The sequence below is a fragment of the Rhineura floridana genome, chromosome 11 (genome assembly GCF_030035675.1).
Source record: "Rhineura floridana isolate rRhiFlo1 chromosome 11, rRhiFlo1.hap2, whole genome shotgun sequence".
NCBI classification, from domain to species: domain Eukaryota; kingdom Metazoa; phylum Chordata; class Lepidosauria; order Squamata; family Rhineuridae; genus Rhineura; species Rhineura floridana.
The window spans coordinates 345,946-357,120 of NC_084490.1; the positions used below are offsets into that span (position 1 = coordinate 345,946).

At 54.6% G+C, this 11,175-nt stretch overlaps 1 protein-coding gene across 1 annotated transcript; it reads right to left on the reverse strand.

The window, feature by feature from the left end:
* Window positions 1-863: 863 nt before the first annotated feature.
* SERPINE1 (serpin family E member 1) lies at window positions 864-10,942 on the reverse strand. Its single transcript, XM_061589225.1, has 9 exons — window positions 10,587-10,942; window positions 9,909-10,201; window positions 7,977-8,210; window positions 6,613-6,807; window positions 6,170-6,368; window positions 5,844-5,944; window positions 5,174-5,260; window positions 3,633-3,716; window positions 864-3,105 (listed from the first exon to the last, which is right to left on the reverse strand). Exons 1-9 carry the CDS (start codon window positions 10,814-10,816, stop codon window positions 3,068-3,070), a joined length of 1,461 nt encoding a protein of 486 aa, XP_061445209.1. The 5' UTR covers window positions 10,817-10,942; the 3' UTR covers window positions 864-3,067.
* Window positions 10,943-11,175: the final 233 nt, after the last annotated feature.

An 11,175-nucleotide genomic window follows, 5' to 3' on the forward strand; every position in this document is an offset into this window, starting at 1 on the left:
CACCAGGAAGTGGTCTGACCATGACAATGAGGTGACATCTACTCCCCCATCTCCAGACCGCCCCTTCCTCCATCCGGAACAAAAGCCAAGTCAAAGGTGTGCCCTGCCCTATACTTTGAGCCGGTGAGAACTTGAGACAGCCCCATGGTCGTCATGGGAGACCATGAAGTCCCAAGCTGGAACACTAGAGGCAGCTGCAGCATGGACACTGAAATCACCCAGCACTATCATTCTAGGCTCCTCCAACACCACAGTCGAGATGGCCTCTGCCAGCTCAGTCAGAGAAGCTATTGGGCAGCAGGGTGGACGGTACACCAGCAGCAACCCTAGTTTCCTGTCTCCTTGACCCAACACCAGGTAATAATAAAGCCAGCTCCAAGACAGAGTGGTTTCCTGGTGACAGAGATGGAAGTTCTGGAGACCACAGTAACTCCTCCCCCCCGTACCTGCAGCCTGTGCTGGTGCTGCACCGAGTATGCAGGTGGGCAAAGCTGGGTCAGATCAACTCCTCCCAGCTCACCCACCCAGGTCTCTTGGTAGTTCCAACATCCTCAGAAGTTGGGGGGGGGTCTGGCCTGGGAAAAGGCGTTTTCTGTGGCAGCACCTACGTAGGGGACCTCCCTCCCCACAAAGTTGGGCCCGGTGCGTTCACTGTACCATTTTCGGCAAATGCTAAACACACACCTCTTAACCCTGGCTTTGACACCTAACGTGTATTTTGGGGACCCACCCTACTTTTGTAATTGCAATTGGTTTTTATGTTGTACTTTACATTGCTGTAACCTGCCCTGGGACATTGCGGGCATGGGGAGAGAGGGAGAGAGCAGGAAGTCAGTTTGCACCAGAAAACTCAACAGCCAGAGTCATTTTAGTGTTTTTATTTCATATCAAAAGTAGAATGCAGAATAAACACCCAATAGAAATATTTATATATACAAATATAAATCAAATTTCTGTACAGCTTCTACAAGGTGAAAAAACAACCTCGTCTCTCAATAGAATTTGATCTCTCTTTATAAATGCTGACTCCCAAGGCAGCACGAGCAGGCAGGTCCTTTTAAGTGCAAGCCGCAGCGTGGCAGTGGGGCAATAAAAGTGGGCAACAGTCTATGGAGCCACCATTCTAGGGGAGAAAACCCAACCTCTCTCTCTCTCTCTCTCTCTCTCTCTCACACACACACACACCCACACACACACACACCCACCCTTGGGAGTCTCTCATGCTGGACTCAACTTTAAGGAATGGACTGATAGGCATGAGGCAGCTAGAAGCTGTGGGCTCCTGAAACTCCTCTTAAGAGTCAATTAGAAATCAAACTGCTAGCACTTTTCATCCTTCTGGCAAAAACAGAAATTGACTTTGCTATAAAAATTGTTCCAGATTGTTCCATTTCAGTGCAGCACCACACAGAATCCCGTCACTGTGCTCTGGGACATTGCCACAGATAGATTTGTCTCACTGCCCTCATAATGGATAAGGAACTAAACACACCCAATTTGGGCTAAGGCCAGGATTTCAGGAGCTTGGTTGCAGGTACCTTGTTTGGGGGCACCAGAACCCTCACAACTCAGCAGAATCTAAGGGGATTACTGAGGCAAGCCAAAGTCGCTCGCTGAAACATCACACTTTGTCTGAAATGCCCTGAGCACATATGCCTGGCTCAGCAGTTCTGATGCCATTTTACAATTAATTGGAATTTGTTCTGGGGAATCAAACATGCCAAAAGCATAGAAATTCAGGCAACATTGGACAGCCGTTAAACGAACTGCTGGGGCTCAGCCCGACAAAATGTTACCACAATCCCTTTTGCAACAGAATCATAGACTCGAGGCATCTGACAGGTTTTACAGCCATCCATCCAGGCCATGGCCTTGCCTCAAAAGTGGCAGGATTTCCAAAAAAGGGGATTCCTTTTACTTGGAGAAGCCACAGGTATAATCCCCCTTGCTCTTGTGCACCTCCTGCCCTCTTCCACTGGGGTGTGGGAAACAGCTGCCATAGGCCTTGTTCCACAGAGATCAGAGGATCTGTAGCATATCCAAGGTCTCTGTTTAAGGGGAACTGGGCCACGGGCCACACTAGGGCCAGATGTATCCGGTCTAAGCCACTTGTGATTTCTTCGTCTCTTTTAAGCATCTGTTTGTTTCTGCATTTTGGCTAACAAACAATTAGCTCCAGCAGCCCCAGAATGGAGCTGGTGCCCTTCTCAAACACAGAAAAAGGAAGCGCATTCACACCTCCCTCCCTCATTACCACCTCAACATATGTCATTCAGTGCAAATAATAAGCAAATATATATATGTATATATATTAAGCCTCTCTGTTTGACTTTACAATATACTTCCATCTTAGCAGTGCAGAAAGAAAACAGACTCAAAGTGCTGATCTGTATCCCACCTGTTCATATCCAATGGGGGGAAAAGAAGCCAGGGGACCCCTATTCACCTTACCTAACCCTCCTTCACTCCCCAAACATGTACATACATGCATTTAAAACAAACAGGGGAGGCCAGTTCCCTGGACTCCTCCAGCGTAAACATGAAATGACATCACTAGCCCTGACTGTGCAGGGTTCCAGTCCAATGTGAGGTAGGAGCGTATCATCCAGGGGTCTCTTGGCATCACCACATCCCCCACCCTCCCCCCCGTTTGCCTCCAAGTGCGGACAAACAAACTTTTGTTTGGGAGTGACACTCTGCAGCATGGCATCTTGGCTGGCAACAGAAGGCTTTTCAGTCACTGCATGCAACTTCTGCTCCAGTTCATGAAAGGCTCTGGTGGAGGTAGAATCATAGTGCTAACATCTTGGTAAAGTCTCATCTCTCTGCAGGGTGGGTCTCCCAGGAAGCAGTGGAGGGATCCAAGGGATTCTCTTCACAGCAAAGCAGCCCCTGAAGCTTCTTCACTGCTTAAGAGGGTGGCAGGCATAGCTGCTCACTCGGCAACAGGGCAAGAGATTATGGCCGGTGTCAGGCCTCTTTGCGGGTGGGGGGAAGAAACGTAGAGGGAGACCAAAGTGAGACCTCCAGCTCCAGAGATTCCAGCAGAGCAAGCCGGCCTGGCTGTTCAGGGTTCCATCACCTGCCCCATGAACAGGATGGTGCCTGCAAAAAAGGGAGGGATGGTGGCAATTAGGAATGATACCAGGATTCTAAATAGATCACACACACACCAGGCTAATTTCATGGAACTGTCCTGGTGTCATGCAACAGAAATGGCACTCTGGAATATAGATGGCTTCTCTCCTTGGGGAAAAAATAAGGCCAGGTCATCCCAGAGCCAGCCACAAGGGGGCAGCTTTGCACCATTTCTAATACAGCTTCATGCCTAGCAGCTCTGAGTATAGAAAAGGAGCAAATTGGCCTTCACTAACCTGAGAAGCCCCACCCATCTCAGATCAAACACGGCTGGATTTCCCTGGGAAAGATGTGGCATGGCAGGATGGAGGAGTCCTGCGTTCCTGCACTTTATTCCTGCCTCTGCAAGCACTGGCACATGCTCCAGTGTCTTTCGGCAGATGGTCAGACATTTGCAGCAGTCTTAGTGGTGACATGAAAGCGGCCTGCAAGTCAGTCGCTCTTGGGTTGAGAACAAGCAAAGGCACCCCAAGCAGGCTTTGAAAGGCTCTTACCAGTTGGGTTGTGCTGCACGAGAAAGAGGAAGGGTCTGTCCATCACAATCTCCAGAGGGGCCATCCGGGAATAGATGATGGCAGCTGGAGAAAGGCAGAGGGGAAAATGGAAGGAGTTTGAGGGCTGCAGGATGGCTGGTGCATTAAAGCGGGGAACTGAAGACAACACAGACAGTCCCAAGACTTAGCTGGCTGTTGGGGCCATCTGAGGAGAGCAGAGGGATCCGGGCTGAGCCACTGACAACTCCCGGTGGTCAGCAAGGCCTGCTCTGTTAGAGGGGCATCTTTGAGATGATCTTGAGCCACCGTTTGTGAAGAACCCCCATCAGTCACCTGCTTCAGATCTCTTCTGAAGACATACCACTTTTCTCCTCAGGCTTCCCCGATTGTTAATCCCAACTCCTGCACTTTTATATTTTGTAATGCTGTATTTAATAATTTTTGTACTTCTCAGTTTTGTTTTTGGTGGTCTATATTGATGATTTTACTGTATATTTGAATTTTATTGGACACTGCTTAGAGGAATGTTAATATTAAGCAGTTCAGAAATGTCCTTAAGGGAAAGTAAGCAAACTATAGGACAAAGCATTAACAGCAGGTTCAAAACTGCACTACTGATTAATAGGTAGGGCTGCAAAGACACAAAGGTCTGGGTCTGTCAAAGGGCACTGATGCTGCCCCACAAAAATGCCAGCTCCTCCCACCCTGAAAGGAAGCAAAACAGAAAGAGATGCCTTTCCCTTCCCCCAGTGCATTTTCAAAAGAAACACCCTAAATCCCCTGTGCCTGATATTCCTCAGAGCAAGCTCTCGATACAAACAGATCTGGTGGCCTTTTAAAGACAGCAAGAACCACTGAAGGAAGAAGAGCTGAGATGAAGTCAAGGCCAGGCACTCCTACAATACTGATATACCCGGAACATGTTTGTCTCTCTGCACCAAGACTACAGTGTGTGTTACTCTAACAACAAGTGTACCATATTTGATGTGATGGGGGGGAGATTGCTTTGAACAGAGGTTCACTTCCACTAGTTAAGCTGAATGCTACCTCAGTAAGGCATCTTCCACAAAAGCTGTGCAGTATGTAATTGCATGTGAAGTCGCATCAAACAATTAAAAATTGGTTGGAAACAGATCAGAAGGATTCAAAAGACATTAATCAGTTGGCAGCCCTTTTATCTTCTCAGCTCAGGGCAGACAGGAGGAATTTATCCTGCATTTATCCTGGGGGAGTCCCAGGGCAGGAGCAGGTGGTGAGCTCTCCCTCTGCAGGAGTTACTGAACAAGGGAGGAGTCCGTTTGCGCTTTAAGTTGGATTCCTGCATTGAGCAGGCAGCTGGACTAGATGGCCTTATAGGCCCCTTCCAACTCTATGATTCTCTGTTGTTTATCTGTTTCGTGGGAGAAGGGGGAGGGGTCTTGGTAACAGCTGGGACTGGTGTGCTAGGAATGGGGGTAGGGTGAGGTGCAGAAGAGCCACACTGGATCTAGAAGGGGGTTCACCCTTCAGCACCACCAGATGGCCCACTCTGAGGTACTCACCTGTGGCAGATGAGGCCTCAGTCCCGCTCTCATTGATGTCAATCTTCACCTTCTGTAAGGCCTGGGCCACAAAAAGGGGCTCTTCGTCTGTAAATGAGGACAAGGTTGTGAGTGTGGAAAGTGGGCTGTGGGAGGGCAGGAGAAGGTAACGTGTGTGGTGTTGGCTCCTTCATCCTTTGCTGAGACATGAAGGAGAGAGAGTCAGAGAGAGACTGCTGGGAAGGAAGAACACAGAGCTGCATTCAGCCAAGTCCTGCTCTGAACAGGCCCACTGAAAGTTGGTCGTGTCTGTTAATGTCAAAGGGCCTGAGCACAGCCACAGAGCGCACCCCAAGCGGAGGATCCCTCCCAAAGCCGCAAGGCAGGCAGGGCACAAATTGCTCTCTGCATCCTCTGCAACACTGAAAGAGAGTTGTTGGGGTGGAGGAACAGCTCTGTCTCATCAGTGGTGGCTTCAGTGGGACACTCCTAAAAACACTGCTGCCCCCCAAGAGCTGTTTGTCTTGCCTGTGAGGTCAGGAATTGGCTGGCCAAGGCACTCAGTACATGCTCATCAGCACCTTCCTCTGCCCTCTGGGGCTGAAGCAGGTTCACACACGTGCTGCGCTCAAGGTACCCCAGGGATGCAGCCTGGGCTGGGGTATTCCCAGTGGTGCCCGAGGGGACTGACCTGAGAGACTGTGGAAGTCGGCCTTGCTGGCATCAAACATGTCCTTCATTCCCAGTGTCTCCAGGGGGCCACGGAGGTCAGCTTCGCTCTCCAAGGAGAACCTGCAGGAGGAGGAGGAGGAGGGAGGCAAGGAGAAGTTAGCAAGAGGGAGCCTCTGTGGCATCTCTCAGAGCCATGAAGCAGGCCAGGCCCAGCACCATGCCAAGGCCTGGAGAGGCATGGGCCCAGAGCAGGGGGCAGAAAGTGCTGGCGTGGCCCCAGGGGCCTCTTGGCTCCCCGTACATCCACCCACCCTCCTAGGCGGGCGGGGCTGTGCAGTCACCTACTTGGGCAGGACGAGGAGCCTCGTCACCTTGGACAAGTTCCCCTTCCAGTCGGCCACCAGCTGGGAGCTGATGATGTTGGTCAGGGCCGAGAGCGGGGTGTCCATCTCGAAGGGGGCAGCAATCAGCATGCTGAGGGTCTCCCCCTGATAGGGCAGCTCAAGGACATCGTAGCCCACTTCTTCAGGGGTGGAGAATTCGCCTGGCAGGGAAAGGGTGGCCGGGGCTTAGTTGCAGAGCTGGGAAGAGGTCACCTGGATGCCATATCTTCCATCCTGAAAGCCTTGACAACCCCAGCTCCAGATAGACAGAGAGTGCTTGAGGTTACCCAGCCACGAGGGAGAGGGATTCTGCACATGTTCAAGGGAACTCATGGGCTCATCACTGACTGGCAGGTGATAGGCGGGGGACTCCCCTCCCACCTCTCAGCAAGGCCCACAGCTCACCATAGTTGAACTTGGCTGTCTGCTCCATCATGGGGACTGAGACGCTGCTCCCATCCAGCTTGTGGAAGAGGCGCTGCCGAGTGGCCGCCTCTGGGAAGGGCAGATTCCAGAGGCCCTTGAAATGGATGGCGTTCACCAGCACCAGCCGGGTCATCTGGCCCAGAGCTCCCTCAGGCAAGAAGTCCCGGATCATACCTGGGGGGCAATGGAGGAATGTTGGGGGTGTGCCTAGAACCGAAGGGTCCTGCCCCACTGCCTCCCCATGCAGTAGCCCGCCAGGTGGAAGCACTTCCCCTTGCAGGGACCCAGGAGTCCGGGCTCCTCCCCACCTTGACGCACATGCTACCCCAACTCCAGCCCCACTAAACCCCGTTCTCTGACCCAGAGAACCCCCCCACCTCGCCTCCCAGCAAGCTCAGCCTTCACTCAGATGGCGATCCCCCCCACCGGTCCAGATTTCCATCCAGGGCTAACTCAGCCACTCAGATCACTGGGGGCAGTGCGGGGGCAGCCCGGCCTCTCCCTGCTGCTCTCATTCAGTGGAAGACTTTCCTCCAACTGGCCTGGCTCTAACCACTACAGCAGAGCTGGGTCCTGGGCTCCAGCAGGCCCACCAACCTGTCAGTCACCCAACATCACCATGATGTCAGGCGAGTCATTTCCCCCTTTGCAGCACAGCTCCAGTTGAAGCAGACTGGGCTGCAGAGGCCGGCCCAGGAGACCAAGTGATCAGCTGATTGGCACACAGCTCAAGCCCTGCTTTCTGCAGGGACGGCAGTGCTACAGATGGAGGAGTTAGCATAGCCGATCCCAGCAGGCTCGCTGTCACCGCCCGTCAGCCATGGCAGGAAGCCTTCCTTGCAAGAACAATCGGGGAATGGAGGAGGTCAGACCCTTGGGATCCGTCTAGCCCAATACTGCCTACACTGACTGACAGCAATGGCTCTCCAGGGTTTCCAAGCAGGGAGTCTCTCTCACCCCTCCTGGAGATGCCACTGGGACTGAACATGGGACCTTCTGCAGGAAAAGAAGCTACTCTACCCACTGAGCCACCAGGGCCCTCCCCCTTCAACGAGGGGCGCACTTTAAGGCTCCCCACTGTTGGTTGGCAGCCCAGTCTTAGCCTGCCCCACAGCTGATATCAGATATGATGGCGGGTGGGCATGGAATTGGAAACGGACTCATGAGCCAAACTGGCCTCCCCCATGATGCACTGCCGGTCTCACCCCACCCCAAGACCCAGGAAACGCAGCTGCCTCCCGACAGCCCCAACTCCTAGGGCGCCCCTCTCTGAGACCCCTCAGCCCTGCCTGCCTCACAAAGACACAGCCACGCCCCGAGGGGATCCTGCGGCCCCTCCTCACCTTCTGTGTGGTCCTGCACCCAGGTGTTGATGATGTGGCGTGCTCGGTCACTCTCCGTGAAGTTCACCTGCTTGACCATCTGGCGGAAGACCCGATGGAACCGCGGCATGAACTCGGGCACCAGCTCCAGGTCCCGCTGCACAAAAAGGGCATCTGCCGTGCCCACCACGTCTTTGTTGCCTGGGTCCATCAGGGCCTTCTGCAGCCAGCGCAGGGCTCTGGGCACACCCCATTCTGCAGGGGGGAATCATGAGACAGGGTCATCCCTCTCTCCAAGAAACACAAAGGCAGGTCCCCCCCTTTCAGCCAGTGCGGGGATAAGACCAAGCCTGTGGGCACACGAGTCACTTTAAAAGCAGCCAGAATTGCTTTTCTGACTACAGGCAGGCCCCGCTTATACAGCAGGTTCCGTTCCAGACCCTCGGCATAAAGCGGAAATCACCATAAAGCAAAACCCCATTGAGTATAATGGGGCACGTTGCACAAAAATGCCGCAAAAGCGGCTTTAAAACGGAGGAATGAAAGCCGTCGCATTAGCGGAAAGCCGGTAAACGAAGCGCCGGTAAGCAGGGTCCTACTCTACATTTTGAAGCAATTCTGCCCCCATCTCTCTTCGGATAGAAACACACTCACTGTTCTGCCGGTTCCAGTGCATCTCCACTTCTCTCTTCTGAAAACGGGGGCACATGACAATGCTAGTTAAACTCCGCCCCTTTTTACTGTAAAACCTGGTGGGAGCAGCTTGAGTGTGCTTTTAAAAAAAAAACAACTTCAAAGAGATTTTGCAACTGATTGGCAGATCAACGCATTCCCCCTCTAGGTGTGGCCAATGGAAACCCTTTGATTTACAAGACTTCCCCACTGCTGACTTCAGGCCTTTCAGGAGCACCCACAGCAAAGCGTTGGGCCAATTGTTGTCTCTGCCTGAGCCTGCAGCAAAGTGTTTCCATTGGCCACACCTGGAAGACAACTGGGTTGATCTACCAATCAGTTGCAAAACCTGCCTTAAGCTGGATTTTTAAAAAATGCACTTGAGCCAATTGAACCAGGGTTTTAGAGTAAAAAGGAGCAGAGTTTGACTGGCGTGGGGTGCCCTCGTTTTCAGAAAAGAGAGGTGGAGACACAGTGGAACCGCACAACAGGGAGTGTCTCTCTACCCCAAATAGTGATCCAGGCCAGGAATATGCCCAGGCCCTCTCCATTCCTGTCACTTTCAAATGCCCTGAGCTTGTTTGCTTTCTAATTGCATTTGTTGCTCATTCCTCAACTTTGATGCACAATCTGCATGCATGGTTTGTCTCTACCATATGTGCAGCTGTGAAAAGAAGTCCCCGCTTTAAAAAACAAAACAGGGATGCCAACCCAGTGGTGCGCAGGCACATCAGCATCGCCAGCATCACAAGTGAAGATTAAACAGCATTTGTGCTTTTTGTTTCAGCCCTTGACCAGATAGCTGAGGAGATGGCAGCCCAGCCAGGCACCTTCCCACACACCTAGGCCCTTGCCCGAGTCACCCAACCGCAAATTTGGCTCTGCATGGCGCAGGCCCGGAGCTCAGACTAGCCAAAGTCATTTTGCTACTGCCTGAAGACAAGGACGAGCCCTTTCCACGGAGAAAGAGTCAAGGGGTCCCTCGTCTCCTTCAAGCCGTCTGGGGTACCTGGAGGGACCTGGCACGGCTCCACCGCGGCCCCTCAAGAAACTGATAAGCGGCACAAGCATTAGCAGAAGAGCAACCTGGGAAGTGGGTACCGCTCACACCGATCGGCAGCAGCGGCTCCCCAGAGTTTCAGGCGCTGGGCGTCTCTACCTCCCAGCCCTGGCTGTGATGATGCCCGCGGGGCTGCGCGGGGCCAAGCGCGCTGCTCGGGCTGCCAGGGCCTTGGGCGGGCTGCCCTGCTTCCCCACCACGGGCGGAGGGGGCCGTCTTACCGTTGACGCCGAAGGCCATGGCCTCCTTGATCTGGCTGCGCGTCTCCCCGGCGGCCGCCATCTGCAGCATGGCCAGGACCGAAGCGACGCCGTAAGGCGAAAAGGCCACGTTGCGGTCCTTGGAGGCCCGCGCCACCTCGCGGAAGACCTTCACGCCGAAGTCCGTGGAGAGTCGGGACAAGCCGCCGGGCCCGGCAGGGGGCGCCGCAGCCTGGGAGAGGGCCGCTAGCGCCGCGCAGGCCAGAGCCAAGGTGGCCACGCTGGTCGCGCTGGGCACGGGCGGCCGCGGCATCCTGGGAGGGAGAAGCAGAAGAGGAGGAAGCCACGGAGGGAACGGGAGGCAGGGAGGGCCGGTGGGCGGGGAAGGGAAGGGGGGCTCAAGAGGAGTCGGGGGACAGGGAGGGAGAGAGTGCCGGCTTGGGAGGGGCCTGCCCGTCGCGGCTGAGAGGCGCGATCCCACGGAGGGCCCCCCGCCTTCTCCCAAGATTTGCGGCCAGTGAAACCGTAACGACCCCCGCCGCAAGAGAGTCCCAAGGCATGACAGTGCAGGGAAGGAGGCCGCGGGAGGTCCGGCCTGGACACGCGTCCGTGACTCCCGACGTGCGTTGCAGTCCGCAGGCCTCTCAGACACGAAAACCCCGCCATGCGAGGGAGGAGGCGGGCGGACGAGCCCCTTACCTGCTTGCTGGGGTCACTTTTGCTCGCTTATTCGCTCGCTGCTTCGGCTGCGGCTGTGACTGCTGCTCCCGCTGACGGCCGAGCGCTCCTTTTATGCGCGCCGCGCCCGCCGCGGGCCAGGAAGCCGCGATGAAGTCACTGGCCGCGGCTCCTTTTCGCTCCCTCCCGCGGGATGAGCAACAGGCCCTCACAAACAACTCGCGCCCCGGCCCAGCCCCACGTGCACACATCCCCGGAGTGGGTGATGAACGGGAGAGTCTGAATCACGGTCTCCGGCCGCAGCAGCAGCGGAGAGCGGGATGGGGGGGGAGGTTGGAGAGCAAGAGCAGGCGGCCTCTCGCCCCGATCCCTGCCCCTTTGACCAGGAGCGCCGCGCTCGGGAGGGCGGCGGCAGCATCATGCGGGAGACAAGGCCTGCGCCTACGCCACTGGCTGTAATTCTTGGCACTGGTTTTAATACTGAATTTCAAATGGTTGCAACCCATCCTGGGGCCTGCTGGTGAAGAGAATCCGGAAGGGCCCAGGCTCGCCGTCCAGGGTTTCCGAGTCCCAGCCAGCCCCACAAGCACACCGGCAAGCCTGCATTTCG